The sequence below is a fragment of the Myotis yumanensis genome, unplaced genomic scaffold (genome assembly GCF_028538775.1).
Source record: "Myotis yumanensis isolate MYYU_CA2020_CCGP unplaced genomic scaffold, mMyoYum1.0.hap1 SCAF_7, whole genome shotgun sequence".
NCBI classification, from domain to species: Eukaryota; Metazoa; Chordata; class Mammalia; order Chiroptera; family Vespertilionidae; genus Myotis; species Myotis yumanensis.
This window is the reverse complement of record NW_027223758.1, coordinates 40836566-40856679: the sequence shown is the minus strand read 5'-3', so window position 1 is coordinate 40856679 and position 20114 is coordinate 40836566. Positions and strand designations below refer to the sequence as shown.

General features: G+C 39.5%; 1 protein-coding gene across 4 annotated transcripts in view; it reads right to left on the bottom strand.

Moving 5' to 3' along the window:
• Positions 1 to 20114, bottom strand: part of WDR7 (WD repeat domain 7) — a 287515-nt gene that overhangs the window by 265585 nt on the left and 1816 nt on the right. For 2 of the 4 annotated variants that reach the window (XM_070420351.1, XM_070420354.1), the window contains exons 2-5: positions 12230 to 12309; positions 6595 to 6766; positions 3613 to 3719; positions 1775 to 1853 (exon numbers count right to left, since the gene is read on the bottom strand). In XM_070420351.1, coding sequence (XP_070276452.1) covers positions 1775 to 1853; positions 3613 to 3719; positions 6595 to 6753 — 345 coding nt within the window. In that variant the 5' untranslated portion in view covers positions 6754 to 6766; positions 12230 to 12309. Of the gene's footprint in view, positions 1 to 1774; positions 1854 to 3612; positions 3720 to 6594; positions 6767 to 10800; positions 10933 to 12229; positions 12310 to 20114 lie in introns of all 4 variants that reach the window. The other 2 variants (XM_070420352.1, XM_070420353.1) reach the window with 2 other exon arrangements.

The following is a 20114-nucleotide window of genomic DNA, read 5'->3' as shown; positions in this document are numbered from 1 at the left end:
AAGCATCTTCTACTGATAAATGGCCGCCAGTTCAAATGCAGGAGGCCTAATACGAGATCTGAGAAAGTAGGCACTGAACAAATGTTGAGTAAATAAAGGTAATTTTTCCTAAAATGTAAACCAAAAGTTTTTAAATCATAAAATTATGCAATAGTGAAAATACTTATATCCAATGACTTCAAGACATTTATATGTAATTTTTCAACCAATCTATAAAGTTAATGACTACATCATTTTATTACCCCTTTTCTCTCTATAAACCTTGATGGTTCTTCAAATGACAAAAAATACATAATAGATGCCCTTTAAATAAAAAAGCATATACTCTAACGGTGTTGAAAAAAGATATTTTTCAAAGGCCTTTGCCAGGGCAAGAAATCATACAATAGACCTTTATCACACTATTCACCAGCCTCCCCACAAACATTTTCTAAGTTGTATTGGTGCAGTTGTATTCCTGCAACAAATTATTGTGTTTTTTATTTGTTTGTTTTTGTCCCTAGAGTCAGATAAACCTGATTTGGCACCAGGAATGACTCACTGTGAGACTAAGTCAAGACATTTAATTAGTATGGGTCTCAGTTTCCTTACATGTGAAATTATACACTCCTATTTCGTTCATAAGGATGTGGGAAGAACTAAATAGAACGCCATACAAGAAATGCTTATACAGTATTTGCTCAATAAATATGAGTTCTCTTCCCTCTCCTTCCCCCTTGAGAACATAAATCGTATTTTCTATATATTTGTAATTTTCCCAACACAGTAAATGATGAGTAAGTAGAAGCACAAAGAACCTGACAATTATGAAAGAGTAGGAAAGAATACTAGGATTGTAGGTTGGAAACAGTACATTCCCGTCTAATTCCTTGTGTAAGCCAGGGATATGAAATGGTCATTTCCTCTAGAGTTGGAAAGTCAAAAAATGTACTAAGGACCAGCTACACAAACAATGAAAATTATATGGCCCGTAAAGTGGGTCAATTTGTGTCAATCAGCCAGGACCGGTTTGGCTCAGTGGATAGAGCGTCGGCCTGCGGACTGAAAGGTCCCCGGTTCGATTCCGGTCAAGGGCATGTACCTGGGTTGCGGGCACATCCCCCGTGGGAGATGTGCAGGAGGCAGCTGGTCGATGTTTCTCTCCCATCGATGTTTCTAACTATCTATCTCTCTCCCTTCCTCTCTGTAAAAAATCAATAAAATATATTTAAAAAAAAAATTTGTGTCAATCATGAATGGAACCATAAAGGCTTCAGCAAGAACGAATTCCCTTATTTAGGATCTAGAGAACATACTACCCGTCCAGCTCCCACTTGGGTAGCCAGGAGAGCCAGAAGGAGCCGAGCAGTAGTGCCAATCGGCTTAGTTTACAGTGCCAGTGGTTCTCAACCTTCCTAATGCCTCGACCCTTTAATACAGTTCCTCATGTTGTGGTGACCCCCAACCATAAAATTATTTTTGTTGCTACTTCATAACTGTAATGTTGCTACTGTTATTAATCGTAATGTAAATATTTGATATGCAGGATGTATTTTCATTGTTCGCAACCCACAGGTTGAGAACCGCTGGTTTACACCTTTCCCCATTAGTCTTCTCTACTTAATTCTCTCCCCGACTATACCATCACATAAGAATAATTTTACAAATTCTAGTCTTCATGTCATCTCCACCCATTTTTCATATAAAAATATAGGTCAATGTTTAAAGAACGTTTTTCATTGTATGCCTGTAATAATTGTGTTGATGTAGGCAGTTTACAGGAATAGATACTCACCTGTATGCCAGTATGTGTGCAGGCTAATTTTGTAAATTCAATACATCTGCCATCACTCACATCCCAGAGACACATCTCTCTATAAGACAAAATAATAGCTAACTTTAATTGGATTTGTAAAAGCACCGTTCAACTTTGTCACGGTGGTTTAAAACTCATCTCCCATTAAAACTGGTCTATTTCAGAAAAAGTAGTGTATAGTCATTATTGCTCTTCATCAAAAATTCTGTTCCTCCCACTCACCATCCCAACCTCCTTTCCAGCTTGCCCACCCTCACCTTCATCCACATTCTTTCTGGGCAGATGGTAGAACTACTGCACCGCCCGGCTCCCTGTGGTTGGTGGAGCACTGTGAGTAGCTCTGGCCAGAACCCATGCAAAGCCCTCTAGAACTCTTTCTCCTCTGGCTTCAGACAGTGGTTGCTCTCTCAACCTCAACCTCAGAGTTAGGATAATAACAAAGCAGAGCAGAGCCCCAAGGGATATATGAGAGGCAAGTGACAAAAACAAGAAATAACCTTTTAGTTTACATCACTGAGATGGTTATAAACATAGCTAGAAAATTTAGCACTGCAGAAAAACAAATAAAAACGTTAACTGAATTCCAAACCTTTTCAAATTAAATGTAATATTCCAGTTTTGATTCTGTATTTATTACAGAAGTTTTATTGAATAAATACAAACAGAAAAGCATATGTCAAACTAAAAGATACAACATTCAAAATCAAAAATGTCAACGCCTTATCTTTTAAAGAAATAAACTTAAGATTTATTTAACAGAAAAGAACATTAATAAAATGCAATGATCCTGATATTATTAGGGTTTTCTTTGAAATGCCCTTTCCTATATTTCACATAGTATGAAATAATATTTCAAAAAAGCTCCATCTATTTAGACTATGTATTCTAAAGTGAGTTATTTAATTGACCAAAAGGTACTATATTTTTACCTGATGTTGCCTCTTTTCACACAAGGTTCTTTTCAAATTCATAAAATTATGAGGAAGGTGGAGAAGATAACTTCTTAAATAATTCTCTTCCAGTTCCCCAACTCTCTTCAATAACATGTTATGTAAATATACAATTTTCTAAGTGCCAAAAAAGTTTTAAAACATTCGTACACTCTGAACCCTACAACTACTGTTCAATGACCTATCTCTCCAAAAGCAAGCTATATTCTGAGATTAGGAATATATATGGTTACACTAGAGTATTAACATACGTTAATATAACTGCATGAACTTTTACGTCATCTCCCAAGATGAAGTTGGCTTCATCTTCCAAATTTGTGTCAGCCTAGCATCATCAGGGTTTTTAAAACTCTCAAAGTTGTCCACCAACTCAGTGACAATGCCATGGGGATTAATGCTCAGCTTTAACTTGTATGGTATTCTGAATTTCTCAAAAGCAAGGCAAAGACATAATAATAAATTATAATAGAAGTATTAGAAAAGTCATTAATAAAGATGAAATGCACCCGGCCCGAGTGGCTCAAGGTTGAGCATCAACCTATGAACCAGGAGGTCACGGCTCGATCCCCAGTGTGGGGTGTGCAGGAGGCAGCCAACCAATGATTCTCTCTCGTCATTGATGTTTCTATTTCTCTTTCCCTCTCCCTTCCTCTCTGAAATCAATAAAAATATACTTAAAACAAAAAAAAAGATAAAAATGCACATTTTAAAACTACATTTTTAAGTATCTTTAAATTTAGATAACTGGAACATTTATTTAAAAGATACTACAAAAAAAAACAAAAAACACGTTCCCTAGTTACGAATACACTGGTACTGTTTGCAATAAAGTCTTATGAGGAAAATAGTGAATAAGAAAATGCTTACCCACATTCAGATGCACTCACAATATATTGTTTGTCACTAGAAGCACAAGCTTTAGACAAACAGGTGATTGAAGCTGTATGACCAAATAACAGTGCCCGGGGATTAACCTAGAAATACACAAATATGTTGATATGAGTACCAAATTTTTAAAAACTAATATTTTTTAGGAATCCTGTTAAATATTCATATAAATATAAAGATGTAGATTTGAACCCTAGACAATTTGGCTCAGTGGATAGAGTGTCAGCCAGACTGAAAGGTCCTGGGTTCGATTCCGATCAAGGACATATGTCCAGGTTGCAGGCTTGATCCCCAGTGTGGGGCATGCAGGAGGCAGCCATTCAATGATTCTCTCTTATCATTGATATTTCTAGCTCTCTCTCTCTCTCCCTTCCTTTCTGAAATCATTAAAAATATATTTTTTTTTAAATGTAGATTTGAGAAGATTGCTTAGAATACCAAAAACTAAAAATAATAATTAATAAAACAGTGATTCCTACCAATTCAATGCTCCCAATAACCCTACCAAGCATTTCTGAGGTTGAAATTGGAACACCACAAGATGACATTACTCGCCGAGTGTCATACAGAGAGTGATGGAGCCACAATTCAAACCAGGGCGGGCGGTCTTAAACACTAAACTAAGAGCATACTGAGAAATCAGGCTAAGGATGTGAATTAGCATGTAAAATCATTTAACCTCACTTATTTTTTTAAATAATAGCTTTACTGATTAAAAGTACATTTAGAGTATCCTCCTTTTACTAATATCATCTCTATAGGTACTCACTAAACTATTGCTTCTGCAATTTCTCTGACATTTTATTGCCACTGTGTTAGGCCAGGATGCCTTTTTTAGAGGTAAATGGAGACAAAGATATAAATGGCAAAAGTTGTAGCTACAGTTTTGAATCCTTTCCTAGCAAAAGAAGAAGAGAAGATACCATGACCTATAAAGGAGGCACTTTGTGCCTTCCCTCTGAATGTTACATTTCTTTTTACTGGTCCTTAGCATTTGGCATAAATAGTTGATAGAAAGTATAACAGTTAAGAAGACCCTCCATATATATCAAAAGACAACAACCAAGCCACCTCTTACTTCACCTTCTTTTCCCCTGGATAAATAGTTCAATTCCTTTAATATTTCTCTCCTAGCTGCCTCCTCCCCACATCTGACACCTCCTCAGTCACTTTTATTCCTTGAACTTAAATACATATAACATTCTAGTGAAATCCATGCAGTAAAAGAATTGTTTCTAAGATCTCACAAGTTAAATCTTAGCTGCTTATAATCATTCCAGTAAAATGTGGTGATATTTTTTCTCATCACTGCATTGCTGATTCATATTTAGCTTTCGATCAGGCCTGAAGGCATATCACATTCTACAGCATTCATTTCCAGTTACTTTGCAACCTCTTAACCCAGCTAGCCTTTATGTGTGTGGATCATTTTTCCAGGTTTAGCAATTTCATCCCTAGGTGTATACCTAACAGCAATGGAAAGATGTCCACACAAAAACTCATACACAAATGTTCACAGCAGCATTATTCAGTACAGCCAAAGTGAAAACAACCCAAATATCTACCAACTGATAAAAAGACAAATAAAATGTAGTATACCATAGCCTAAGCGACCGTTATAACCCAATGACTGAAACAACAGATCAGCCAGTCGCTATGATGTGCACTGACCACCAGGGGGCAGACGCTAAATGCAGTAGCTGCCCCCTGGTGGTCAGTGTGCTCCCGCAGCCAACCTCCCATGGCCAGCTAGCCAACCTCCTCCCACCCACCCGCCCAGCAAACCTCCCGCTGTCCCTCCCCCTGCCCAGCAGGCCCCGTCCGACAAGCCCCGTCTGGCAGCCGGCAGGCCCCCAGGCCAGCCTGGCTCAATCGGGACTGGGCAAGACAGCCCCAATAAGCCCTGATCACCAGCCAGGCCTAGTGACCCCACCCAAGCACAAATTTCGTGCACCGGGCCTCTAGTGCAATATATTTGGCAATGAAAAGAAATGAAGTACTGACATGTGCTATAACATGGATAAACCTTGAAATATTATGTTAGTGAAAAAAGCCAGTTACAAAAAACCCACACGTTACATAATTCCATTTATATGAAATGTCCAAAATAGGCAAATCTATAAAGATAAAAAATAGATTAGTGATTGCTTAGGGGGAAATGGTTTATTGGAAATGACAGCTAAAGAGTACAGGTTTGTTTTTGAAGTAATGAAAATGTTCTAAAAGTGACTATGATAATGGTTGTACAACTCTCTAAATCATTAAATTGTACACTTTAAATGAGCAAACTGTATGGTAGGCAAATCTTATCTCAATAAGACTATTACCATAAAACAATTACTTAAAAAGTCAACTATCTTGCCACGAATTCCAGGCTAGCAGTCACCTCATTTTCTCTGGTTCCCTTTACAAAAACTCTCCTGGAGAGAGTTGCCAGAGAAGGGAGATTTAAAAAATGGAAAAAGATAAAAGCAGAATAAACCCTGCAATGTAATACTTGAATTGCAGGTAGTAAGTGAACTTCATGTATGTGCATGTGTGTGTGTCCCCAGCTCCTATTTTCCAAGTCTGCCCACTGAGAGGTTCCAGCTGTAGAGCACACTGCACACGCATATCAGTAGTAAATACATAGTGAATTTTCAAAATAAATACAACAAAATGTACACTTTAAATTGTTAACTTTTGGAAGCCTCCTTCAAAATGGGTAAAAATTTTTTGACAAATTATAAATGTAATGTGTATGGCACTTAGGATAGATATTATATTTGAAAATAGCCAAAAGCCAGCAAAAAAACAACTCTGATGAATAATATAAATAATCAGTCTGCATAATACCAATTCTATTCAAAATGTATTTCGCAGAAATATATGATGAGGTCAAGTGCTATTCTTGATCTGTGTTTTTCTCTACTAAGTAGTTTCTTATATTTAAAAAGCACAATAGGTGTTTCAAATACTCACTTCCAATTCTACTGAAAGATCCCAGAGGCATATCTGTCCATCATGGCACCCGGTTACGATTGTGGCCCCGTCATCTGTTAAAAGTACTGCTGAGATGCAATGTGTAGGTGCTTTGCGACCCCAAAGAACGATGGGTAGAACAAGGCTATTTCCTGCCATTGTGTTTTCAAACCTGGAAATGTTATCAGAATAATGTCAAATATTACAATATTTCCTTCTAAAACATATACATTTTTCTTATGACGCCATTTTGAATTTCCTAAGCCTCAGAATTCTTCTAAACATTACACATAATAGACACAAATACATAAAATCTCATTTTAGATGTAAAATCTCAATTAATCTTCACAACAAATCATGCAGTAAGTCCTACTGCCACTCCTCTTTCACAAATAAAGACAGTGAGTCATAGAGTTGCAAAGTGAACGTGAAGGAAAGACGCTCCAATCAGAACCCAGGCAGCTACTTCAGATGCTATGTTCTTCCTGCTGTGCTGCCAACGACTAGTGAGGTCTCCAGGCCAGGAAGGGTTGGGGGCGGGGACGGGGGGGGGCGGGGGGGGGGGGGGTGTGTTAAGAGATCAACCAAAGGGCTTGTATGCATGCATATAAGCATAACCAAAGGACACAAGACACTGGGGGATAGGGGAGGCCGGGGGGGGGGGGGGGGGGGGGGGTCAAGGCGGGGGGACACATATGTACTACTCTTTGTAATATTTTAAGCAATAAAACAAAATTTAAAAAAATTAAATTAAATTAAAAAACCGTTTTAAGTCTACAAACCAGTAATAAACATCAATGCCCAAGAAAAACTCAGTGTTTCACAGTTCTACACATTAAAAAAAGTAAGTTCAGTGAGAAACTCATTCAACCATATTTACCACAAGCCTATTATGTCTCAAGGCCATGACTGTCTTTTGTGAAACTTGAGGGGAAAAGAATTTCTCTTTACACTCCTTTCTGCATAATAAAAAGTTTTATTTTTAAGATGAATGACCAACTAATCAATGTATACTGGAATACTCCTCTTACGCACATATAAGGAATGTGCTAGATTTAAGTGTCATTAACTGTGTGGTTAAAAACCTAAATACTAGTTCAGAGAAGTTAGAGAGAAATGAAGACTGGGATAATCAAAGAGGCCTCCACAGAAAACAGAAGACTGTCGGGTCTCATAAGACAATAGGGGGTCACCTAGAGGCCTGATAGATGGCCAATGAAAAGAAATGTCACTGTAGTTATTTTTTTCTACCCCAGATATTTAAGTGACAACAGAAATACGTATATAGCTCTAGACTCTTTAGAATGCTAAGGCTGTCCTAAGAAATTTTCAGGAATACTCAAAGGAATAGGTACTTTCTATAAAAGAAACTGGTTTGATAGCCATTGTCTCATTGCTAATTGCTTTTAGCAAAAGTCTCTTCTTTAGACTACCACCTACACACCTTAAACAAAAACAAAAAACTAAAATCTCTTTATAAAATGAATAGTCACTAGAAAATTAGGCAAGTAAAAAATTATGATTGACATTGGAATGTTTACTAAAAACAATCTATATTACATCTTTTACTTTTTGTTATAATACATGGCTTTCATTAGTTTTTTTCCTCCCAAAACTTCATCTTTTTGCTATATCAGGTATACATTTAAAGAAAAACATTCCAAGTTTATTTCTATTAATAAAACCCTATATGTATCATATTCACCATCTCATAAACTACCATGACACTAACCATTATTTCCATATCCCTATTTGATATCAGAAAATTTTATTTTATTTTTTTAAAATATATTTTATTGATTTTTTTTACAGAGAGGAAGGGAGTAGGATAGAGAGTTAGAAACATCGATGAGAGAGAAACATCAATCAGCTGCCTCCTGCACACTCCCTACTGGGGATGTGCCCGAAACCAAGGTACATGCCCTTGACCGGAATCGAACCTGGGACCCTTGAGTCCGAAGGCTGACGCTCTATCCACTGAGCCAAACTGTGTAGGAAGAGCTCAGGAGATTTATCTCAGTGCTGTGGCAGATGCAATGGCGTGAGCACACTCCGCCTATACAAGCTTCCTCGGCACACCGGGGAAGTGGCAGCGCCCGCCTGAGCAGACCCCCTAGAGCCCCTACATAGTACCCTGATCTTTCCTACTATTGGCTGCCCTATGGATGTTGTAAACTTCTGATTGGTCTGGAATGTTATATATGTTGCTGCACTCACACAATAAACTTGGATCTGCATCACTGAACCTGATCTCCGGAGTCGGCATGCTTCGTTAGGACTCCCTCGGCCTCACCCCCGCGGGACCCCCTGCTTCAAAACTGGTTAGGGCTTGATATCAGAAAATTTTAAAAAAGCACTGAACCAATTTAATAAACTTGGTACAGCATGTTCCTGGCTGAATAACATATCTAACCATGATTTTTCTCAAAATGAGAATCTGGAAGGAGTTCATTTTTCCATGGTGACAACACTCAATTTTAAACTACAGCACCCAAAGATTTTTCTCAATTAAACAAGCTCACAGCATCGAATGCAGTATGGTGAGATCTGAAAGAACACAATTTATCTATTTGAGGACTCATATTCAATGCACACTGCTTGGCTTAAGGAGAATGCAAATAGACAGATTCAGAACTAAGGAATGTGTGTGCTAAGAGAGATGTGCCTGCTCTGATGCAACAGGAAAGGACATTCTGGTATTCAAGTGACAAAGCAACTCAAGGAGACCCGGGAGAAGAATGCATTACATGGTCCTTAAAACAGTGAAAATAATCATCCATAACATGATAAAGGTATAGCTTACATCATTAAAATACACATCAATCTCTAACTCAGCTTTTCCAGAAGCTAAAATAATTACAAAGATTTAGGGGGGGAAACATAAAATCAAGAACTAAGAGTTAACCAGAATCTGAAAGATCTCATTCGGGCAATTAAGAAACTTCATATGGGCCCTGGCCAGTTTGGCTCAGTGGATAGAGCGTCAGCCTTCGGACTCAAGGGTCCCAGGTTCGATTCCGGTCAAGGGCATGTACCTTGGTTTCGGGCACATCCCCAGTAGGGAGTGTGCAGGAGGCAGCTGATCGATGTTTCTCTCTCATCGATGTTTCTAACTCTCTATCCCTCTCCCTTCCTCTCTGTGAAAAATAAATAAAATATATTTAAAAAAAAAAAAAAAAAGAAAAAGAAAGAAACTTCATATGGGATTGGATGTTTCCTAGAACTGATGTGACCACAAACTGAGTGGCTTAAACAGCAGAATTTATTGTCTCTCAGTTCTTGAGGCTAGAAGTCCAAAATCAAGGTGTAGGTAGGGCTGGTTCCATCTGAGGGCTGTGAATAGAGGATCTGTTCCAGGCCTCTCTCCTTGTCTTATAGAAGGCCACCTTCATGTTCATTTGGCATTCGCCCTGTGTTCATGTCTCCAAATTCCCCCTTTTTTATAAGGATATCAATCATATTGAATTAGGACCCACCTGATGACCTCATTTAAACTTGATTATCTCTATAAAGGTCACATTCTGAGGTACTGGAGGATAGGACTTCAACATGTAGATTCTGCCCTGGCCAGTTTGGCTCAGTGGATAGAGCATCGGCCTGGGGACTGAAGGGTCCTGGGTTCAATTCTGGTCAAGGGCACATGCCCAGGTTGTGGGCCCGATCCCCAGTAGGGGGCGTGCAGGAGGCAGCCAATCAATGATTCTCTCTAGTCATTGATGTTTCTATCGCTCTCTCCCTCTCCAAAATCAATAAAAATATATTTAAAAAAACAAACAAAACAAAAAAACATGTGGATTTTAGGGGAAAACAATTCAACCCATCACAGGAATATATCCTTTTAAAAGAACATAACCTAAAATTACTTAATTATCAAAAAGCAATCCCCCTAAGGAACTAATGTAAAGAACTTAACTATATCTTTTCCAAGGAATCACAGTTAACTGCTTATCTGAGGATTAAGGTAAAAAGCCCTGTACAACCAAGGTAAGGAGTTACCACCTTATGTTGTGTTTGGGGGGAAGGGAGAGGTAAGAAGGGGGACCAGAATCCAAATTCACTGCTGTATTTCCAAGGAAATTAGATTGCAAAAACTAATACTGTCCTATGCACAATGCTGTTTCTTGGCTGGTATACTTTAGTAAGATCTCTACATAGAAAGTGTCTGTTAGGTGAGACATTTGAAAGAGAAATAACCATAAAGGATACCTGAAATAAAGCTGCAGTAGAAATCACAATCAGTAGCTGATATTGATGTCTGACTGCTGGGATGAGGGTAATTTCAGTGAAATACAGAAGAAACAAACAACTTCTAAATAAATGATCATCAATCCAAAGGGCCTGGAAGATGGGATTGGAAGACAGAGGAGAATAGGTTTCAGGTCCTGGCTAGTGAGGGGAACAGAGAGTCTTGTTCTCGGGACTCACGTGGAGAAATGGATTTGTGCTCCTAGGTCTCAGAACTTGATATTAAAACCTCCTAGACAACAGGATATTAAATCCGAGTTGGGGGCAGACTGCAGGGAATGGGTTTTGGAGAATGCTGTTGAAGGCAGAGAAAACTGTCGAGGACATTTGGGCACTGGCTCTGCCATCTCTCCTTGGAAAAGGATGCATCCTTGCTAAGATGCTGCATGAATTCAAAAATAGAAGAGCTTTGCCCTGACCAGTTTGGCTCAATAAATAGAGCGTTGGCCTGCGGACTGAAGGGTCCCGGGTTCGATTCCTGTCGGGGGCATGTACCTTGGTTGTGGGCACATCCCCATAGGGGGTGTGCAGGAGGCAGCTGATCGATGTTTCTCTCTCATTGATGTTTCTAACTCTCTATCCCTCTCCCTTCCTCTCTGTAAAAAATCAATAAATATATATTTTTTTAAAATAATACATAAATAAATAAAATAAATTAATAAATAAAGTGTATCCATGGTCAGCCCACATGTGAAAGATGAATTTGACTTAGATGGTTGATACGCACAATATAATGGGTGTATAATTAAATTTTATACAAGTCCAGTATATAACAGCTAGTCTTGCCTAGCTTATAAGAGAATTCAAGAAATTTACACCCAAAGGAAAACAGTGACATTTTCTTCCAGGTGGCAATATACTAGTTCTTATTTTCAAGATTCCTTCGATATCCTAGGTCATCTTAATTTCTATACAAATTTTGAAGTCGGCTTGTAAATTTCTGCAGAAAATCCTGCTGCGATTACAATTGGAGCTGCATCAAATTCATAGATCAGTTTGGAGAGCCCTGGCTCCTCAAGATTTGATGAAATATCACCAAGGCAAAAGTGCATTCTAAATCCAAGGATATGTCTTAAAGGGATTTAAGGCCAAAGTAGCATATTTGGCTTTTTCACTTCAGTCAACAACAATTAAAGTAACAATTGAGCTCGGCTGACATGGTTCAGTGGTTGAGCGTCCACCTATGAACCAGAAGGTCACAGTTCAATTCCTGGTCAGGGCACATGCCCAGGTTGCAGGCTCAATCCTCTGTGTGGGGCATGCAGGAGGCAGCCAATCAATGATTCTCTTCATCATTGATGTTTCTTTCTCTCTCTCCCTCTCCCTTCCTTTCTGAAATCAATAAAAATGTATTTTTTTAAAGTAACAATTGAAAGAACACTGAACTCACAATCAGAAGAACTGCACTCAAGTCCTGGCCCTTCTGTGCAATCTTGAAAAAGTTATCCCTCTGGGTCTCAGCGTCCCCATCTGTAAAAGATGGACAATAACACCCTCCTTTCAGAAAGCTGTCATAAAGATGAAAAGAAATCAAACATGTAAAGCAGCTAGTAAAATACCCAGCACATGGCAGACACTCAGTAAATATTAATTTTAAAAACACATAGATCTTGCTACTTCACATTCTGCTTCCATATCTACGTTTCTCCCAGCGTTGCAACTTAATATTTAATAAAGTTGGACTTTTCAGCAAGTTAATATCTTTCATTAACTTTCTGCCACAATAGAAAAGCACCACTGTGTATGTTTGTCAAACACAATTCTATTATCTCCATATATGACCACTCAGTTCTGCATCACTTCATCAAAAATAACACTACAAACTCCCTTCCCAATACTAAGTTAGCTTTCTAATTAAATTCTGATTTCATAATGACAATTATCACTATACATTTTGGAGCAGATTTTCCAAGTGTCCATTTTGTGCCTATACCATGGTATTACAATGATAGATAAAACAAACACAATTCAACCATCCAGTAGAGCTTACACACATGCAAACAATTACCACAGAGTGTGATACAGGAGAAATCTCAAGACCACCAAGTCATAGGTAAAGCCATAAAAGATGAACATCCTAACCTGACTCCAATGGGTCCAGAAAGGAGTCTTGAAAGAAATGGTGTGTGAGAATGAGTAGGAACTAACCCAGGAAGAGGCACATGGAATCACATGTTCTAGGTCCCAGAGGTAAGACATCTCAGTTCTTTCTGCACAGTGAAACTAGGAGGGCGAGCATTTGGGGGAAACGGCAGAATGACAAGACAGGAACCCACAGGTCAGCATGCACCAACTGCAAAGGACTTGGTAAGCCATCCTAAAGAATTTGGAGTTCAACCTGACAGCAGTGGGAAACTGGTCAAGTGTTTCCAATCTGACTATTACTACCCAGAGTAATAAGAAGAGAGAGGGGAAGCAAGCATGAGGGGAAGGAGGAAGGAAAGTGAGAACATAAATGAGTCAGAAGAAGAACAGAGGCATAATCTAGTCTCATAGGGGTGACAACTCTGGACATATTTTCATAAAATGGCACCAGAGAATTCAACAAAAGGTGCTCCAAACGGCAAAAATTCAATCACCCTTTGCCTGTATCAGTAAGCCAAGTCATTGCAAAAGTTGGTGAAATATGGGTCTACCTCCTGCTGTTTTGCTTCTCTTTTTACATTTAAGCAGTTGTGTTAAAAGAAAGGCTTTTGTAATTGATAAAAAATAATACCACCTCCGAACCTAGTAACGGAGAGCGTATAGCCCATTATTATCTTAGAGATATTTATTTTTGGTGGCTATTTAGATCCATTAGCAACTCTCTCAAGATCACACTGTAAACTGATCTCAGAGCTCAGAGGCATATGCAGACCTCCTGATTCCTAATGAATAAATGTTTGTCACTATTCTATATTATCTTCATTTGCCACAAATTCCTTTTAACAGAAAACTTTATTCCCTAGTCGATCTGACTGATCAAGATTTTACTAACACACATTACTCAAAGGAAAGTACAAGTGTAGTATTTCTGGATAAAATGATACACTGCCTGGGCTCAGTGGCACTTGGAGGAGGGCAGAGGGAAACGGGGGTAAGAGGTACTGGAAGGGATGAAGGTGAAGCAGGATAAGTGTGATAGACACGAAGGACTGCCCCAACCAAAGGGAGATGCCTTACCCAAGCTCTTGCTACCTTCCAGTGGGAAAGCCCACACCCAATGCCTGGTCAATTCGGGGGGTATAAGAGCTAGGCCCCCTCATATCACTTCAGGATAGCTCCGGAAGGGTCATTCATTCCATCTAGGAACTGCCCCCAGAGCCCACTGAAATACACTGAGACATCACAGCTCACCTTCTCTTTCAAGCCAAACCTGCCTCCTTTCCTTCCTTTCCCTGGTCTTGATATTAAGAGCACAACCCAATAAACCTGAGTACTAATCTCCATCTCACAGTCTGCTCACCAGGGAATCCAAACTGTAAAAATAAATGATAAAGCTTTTTTAGTACAAGAATATTCACTACATATTTTTATATGTTTGAAAATTTCCCTAATTGTTAAAAGGTACATGAAAAGAACTTTCATGTCCATCAATCAGGGATTGGTAAAATAAATTATGACAGAGCCTTACAACGGAAAACTGCTCTGTAAGATATGAAATGATCTCCAAAATACATAGTGGGAGAGAAAGGTGCAGTACAGTGTGTAAAATACATTCCCATTTTTGGTGGAAAAGGTGGGGGAGAACCTGGATGGTGTGACTAAGTTGGTTCAGAGTCATCCTGTGTACTGAATGGTTGCTGGTTTGATTCCCAGTCAGGGCACATACCCAGGCTAGGGTTCCATCACCTGTTGGGGTGCATGAGGGAGGCAGCTGATCTCTCACATCGATGTTTCTCTCTATTTCTCCCTTCCTCCCTCCCTCTTCCTCTCCCTCTCCTTTCCCCGCTCTCTCTCTAAAAACCAATAAGAATATATTTTTAAAAGGGGGGAGGCTATATATGTATCTATACATATAGTAGAAGTAGGATCTAAAGGCATCAATAGGTTCAAGTGAAACATTTTTGGCAAGAATATGTCATAGATGATGCACACATCACACTGCATCCCCACAGCAGGCATGCTAATGTCACACGGTCCTACACCACTTGCTTAAGGTCATGACTACCAGCTATTCCACCATCGCTGTTTGTTCCCCTGTAAAACTACCACCAGCCTATGGAGTGATACTCTGATAAGCCTACCCTGTTCTGCACTATCCCATGTGATACTGGTATCCTATGCAATTTTTAAAAGTTATAAAAGTTAAGATGACATTTGAAAAATCTAGCATCGGATCAATGTTAATTTCTCTATATTGCTTTTCTAACTCTCAAATGCAAAAGCAAGATGCATTTCTATCCCAGAACACAGGCATTTTCATAGGAGAGTCAATATCGTCTTGGTCTGTGTATTTCCTGTGTCCTAGGCAAGCCTCCTGAGACTTACAGACAAAAACAAATTCAAATTCTCCCTGATGAGAATGGCCACACATGAAGAAGAGTGGACCGCCCTAGCCGATTTGGCTCGGTGGATAGAGCGTCGGCCTGCGGACTAAAGGGTCTCAGGTTCGATTCTGAACAAGGGCATGTACCTTGGTTGCGGGCACATCCCCAGTAGGGGGTGTGCAGGAGACAGCTGATCGATGTTTCTCTCTCGTCGATGTTTCTAACTCTCTCTATCTCTCTCCCTTCCTCTCTGTAGAAAATCAATAAAATATATTAAAAAAAAAAAAAAAAAAAAGAAGAAGAGTGGACCTACACTACCCGTCTACCAACAGGGAATATGAGAAGCAGGGACTACACACTACACAGCTAAATATACTTGCCGTAGCTGCAATGAAAGAAGAAAAAAACTATTTTAAACGTTTATTCAAACTCTCAGAGAACATTCCAATATAATTTGTTCAAGCCCTAGCTGGTTTGGCTCAGTGGAGAGAGTGTGGGCCTGCGAACAGAAGGGTCCCAGGTTCGATTCCAGTCAAGGGCACATGCCTCGTTGCAGGCTCCATCCCCAGTAGGGGCTTGCAGGAGGCAGCTGATCAATGATTCTCTCTCATCATTGATGTTTCTCTCTCTCTCTCTCCCTCTCCCTTCCTCTCTGAAATCAATAAAAATGTACTTATATATAAAAAAAAGAGTGTTCAAGTCAAATTCACAGTATGATGTGATGAAGGAAATGATCATTAAGATTACAAATTTTCTTTGAGCTTGTGCTTTTTTAAAAAACATATTTTTATGGAAGGGAGAGAGAGAAAAGCATCAATGATGAGAGATAACCATCAATCGGCTGCGTACTGCACGCCCCCTACTGGGGATGGAGCCCACAACCCAGGCATGTGCCCTGACTGGGAATGGGACCTGCAATGTCCTGGTTCATACATCAACGCTCAACCACTGAGCAACGCCAGCAGGGCTAGCTGGTGCTCTTGCTACCATTTTATTGAAAACTTGGAGAAAATGGAATCAGATCATGAAAACTGTTTATTAGAATGCAATGACACAACTAGGTCATAAAATGTCCTAAAGAAATTACTGAGGTGCTTCCTAAAAACAAGGGTTTCTGGAATTAAAGAGTTGTGAGGGACACAACCTTCTGAACATGAAACTTGTCACTAAATTGACAAGATTATACTTTCTTATTTAGGTGGCAAGAAATCTACTCCCAATGAACTTGACATTTTAGGACTGATTTTGTAAAAGGAAATTCCAGTATTGTTTCTAAAGGACATGTGGAATGAGCAGATGGCAACAGAAGACTACGCTTATTTCTTATTGCTAAGCCAGCCCTGAGCACATGGAAGTCAGGTTTTGAAGCTCTGTAGAGCTATCTGGTCAAAAATAAATCAGAGATTTTTAAAAGATTGATAGATTTTAAGGCAAAATGAATCATGTTTAAAATTCCTGCATCTGCCATTAGGATGTCTGAACTCTTCTAATCACCAACCTGCCTCAACTTCAAGAATCACCCTTTAACCTTGTACTGATATGTATGCATATATGCATGACCTAAGGACACAGACAATGGGGCGGTGAGGGCCTGGGGCAGAGGGCGTAGGCAGGCTGGAAGGGGTCAAGGGGGTGTGGAAAGGAGACATATGTAAAAATAAATAAATAAATAAATAAATAAATAAATAAATATTACTAAGCTAAAAGCAAACTATGCCCACTAAGCCCCTACATTTCAGGGAGAGCAGCTTCAACTTTATGCCCCCACCCACCGCTATCCTCACTGCACGTCCATCATTCCTACTTCTTCCCTTTACAAGGCCATCAAAATTCTAAAGTGAGCACTGAAGTTTCTCGTTGTTCACAAATTACACAGCCCAGAAGCAGAGGCAATAATGCTTTCCCGTGATTAGCTGTAAACCTTAAGGAAATGCGTAACCTCTTTCCAAGTCAGAGTATCTTCATTTGCAGCATTCCCCTCCCCCTCATAAAGAACCTAAAGGAAAATGTTCTGCCCATTAGAAGCTGCTGTTGACAAGGTCACCATAACGTCCCCACGAGTAAAGCCAATGTCAAATCCTAATCCACATCTTTCTAGACCTACCAGCAGCATTTGGCATAGTTCATACGTCATCTTTCTCAAAACACTTCTCCGCTTGGCCTCCATGTCTTCACACTTTCCTGCCATCTCTCTGGCTTTAGTCTCGTCTCCACTTTTCTGTGTTGGTTGTTGGTTCTTTTTGTTGTTCTTTTGTTTTTTTATCTTTAAATGTTGGACTTCTCTTCTCTGGCAACCATCCTCCCTCCCTCTCTCCCTTAATGACCTCACCAAGTCTCAGATATCATCTACAGATGTCAACATGTACTGCGTGGCTCAGTGGTTGAACATCAACTTATAAACCAGGAGGTCACAGTTCAATTCCCGGTCAGCGCACATCCCAGGTTGTGGGCTCTATCTCCAGTGTGGGGTGTGCAGGAAGCAGCCGATCAATTATTCTCTCTCATCGCTGAAGTTCCTAGTTCTCTCTCCCTCTCCCTTCCTCTCTGAAATCAACAAAAATATATTTTTAAAAAACAGGTATCTGCTTATTGATGATAGGATTTCATTGTCACACATAAACCTTCAGTGAGTTCTGCTGATGATCAATAGCATGCATATACAGGGTGGGCAAAGTAGGTTTACAATTGTGAATATGTGAAACAGTTTACTCTTGTATTATTATTTATTAATTATTGTATTATTTGTATTGCAACTGTAAATCTACTTTTGCCCACCCCTGTATGTAAGATCACTAACTCTTTATAAAGTGCAACAATCAGATGCACAAAACGGGAACCGAACTTACAAACCTCTCTGACCCCATACTCTAATCATCAAGTTCATCTGTCCCAACAAATAAAGCAAGTGCCACAGAGAAATGTAACAGATAAACCCAGGAATAAAGTCACTACCTAGTTCCAGGCCTAACTCTACAAGCACTAAAATGATTTCAAGACTTCTACTACCAATTTTGATCTTTGCATGAGGACAGACCATCAGGGACCAGGGGCGGGACTTATCTCTGTAAGTCAGCTCCCCTCTGGTTTGGGGAGCGCACTTTTCCTTTCCTCCAGAGCAGTGGTTCTCAACCTTCCTAATGCCGTGACCCTTTAATACAGTTCCTCTTGTTGTGGTGACCCTCAATTTCATTGTTACAAATTGAACATAATTAAAGCATAGTGATTAATCACAAAAACAATATGTGATTATATATGTGTTTTCCGATGGTCTTAGGCAACCCCTGTGAAAGGATCTTTCGACCCCCAACGGGGTCGCGACCCACAGGTTGAGAACCGCTGCTCCAGAGGCTGAAGGCTGTGTTTCCCAGCTGGAGCTGAGATCCAAAAAAGTCTTCCCGAAGAGCTGCCTTGCCCTGGGGCTGCCTCACAGCCCTGAGGCTTCTCACTTGAGCTGTAACACGACTGAACTGGTCCACAGCTGTGCTGTATCAAACCTGAGCCGTTCGCACTGAATAAAGTTTCCTTCTTCACCACTCCCCACATTGGAGATTCCCCTTGGCACCAATGACCATGGATTGACAGTCCTTAGGCGATTTCATCACTGTGTGAACATCAGAGAGTGCGCTTACACAGGCATAGATAGACGGTATGGCCTACTACACACCGAGGCTACATGGTACAGTTTATTGTTCTGCAGGGGAGGAAAAATAATTCCCCTCTATCCTTCAGAGCGCCTGGCTGAGACATCCCTGTACTAAAAGACAGATTAGCAGGAGAAAAAGAAACACAAGTTTGGTAATAAATATACCTCCTGTATACATGAAAGAGACTCATGAACTGTAACTCCCCAAAACCTTCAGCAGAAAAGACAGTGAGGGTAGGGAACCAGTTATGAGAAGTTACAAGGAAATGACAGTAAACAAGGTTAAGGCTATTGTCCAGGTTTAACAACACTGTCTTCTGCATTGGTAAGAGTTTCTATAGGAAAGTTCTGCCTAGCATGCAGCAAGGGAGAAACCCTTACAGATGTAAATGTCTCAGAATAACTTCTACCTGGTTTTCAGAACTTCTCCCCTATCTGTTGTTTCTTAAAACTAGCCGGCCTAAAATAATCCTTATGTCAAAGAGACATATTTGGGGGTGAGAAATTCTGTTCCCTTACAGCTCTACAAACCTACACAACATGTCACTGTACTGAATACTGAAAGTAACTATGACACCATGGGAAGTATTTATGTGATTCCTTGCCCTATGACATTGTGTTACCTATGACATCATTAGGCAATAGGAATTTTTCCCTTGCATTGTAATCTTATGGGGCTATCATTATATGCACGGTGCGTTAACTGAAACATTGTTTCACAATGCATGACTATAAAGATATAGACTCTAGATGTTTTTGAAGACCTGTAAATTTAAAAGAAAACTATGAAGTTAATACATAAAATAGAAGAGTAATTTTCTGACTTCTTTTTTGTTGTTGTTAATCCTCACCAAAGGATATTTTGCCATTGACTTTTAGAGAGTGGAAGGGAGTGGGAGAGACAGAAAGAGAAACATTGATGTGAGAGAGACACATTGATTAAGGATCCAGCCTGCAACCAAAGTACATGCCCTTGACCAAGATTTTTCAGTCTGCAGGCCAGGGCTGATAACAAACCCCCCAAAACAAAAACCATACGTTAATTTTCTTTAATAATAATTAAAGATTTCTGTTCAATAAAGGGCATCATAAAAAAGTTATAGACAAATGACAGAATAGGAACAGATGTACTTGTAATATTTAAAGGACCAGTATCTAGGGAA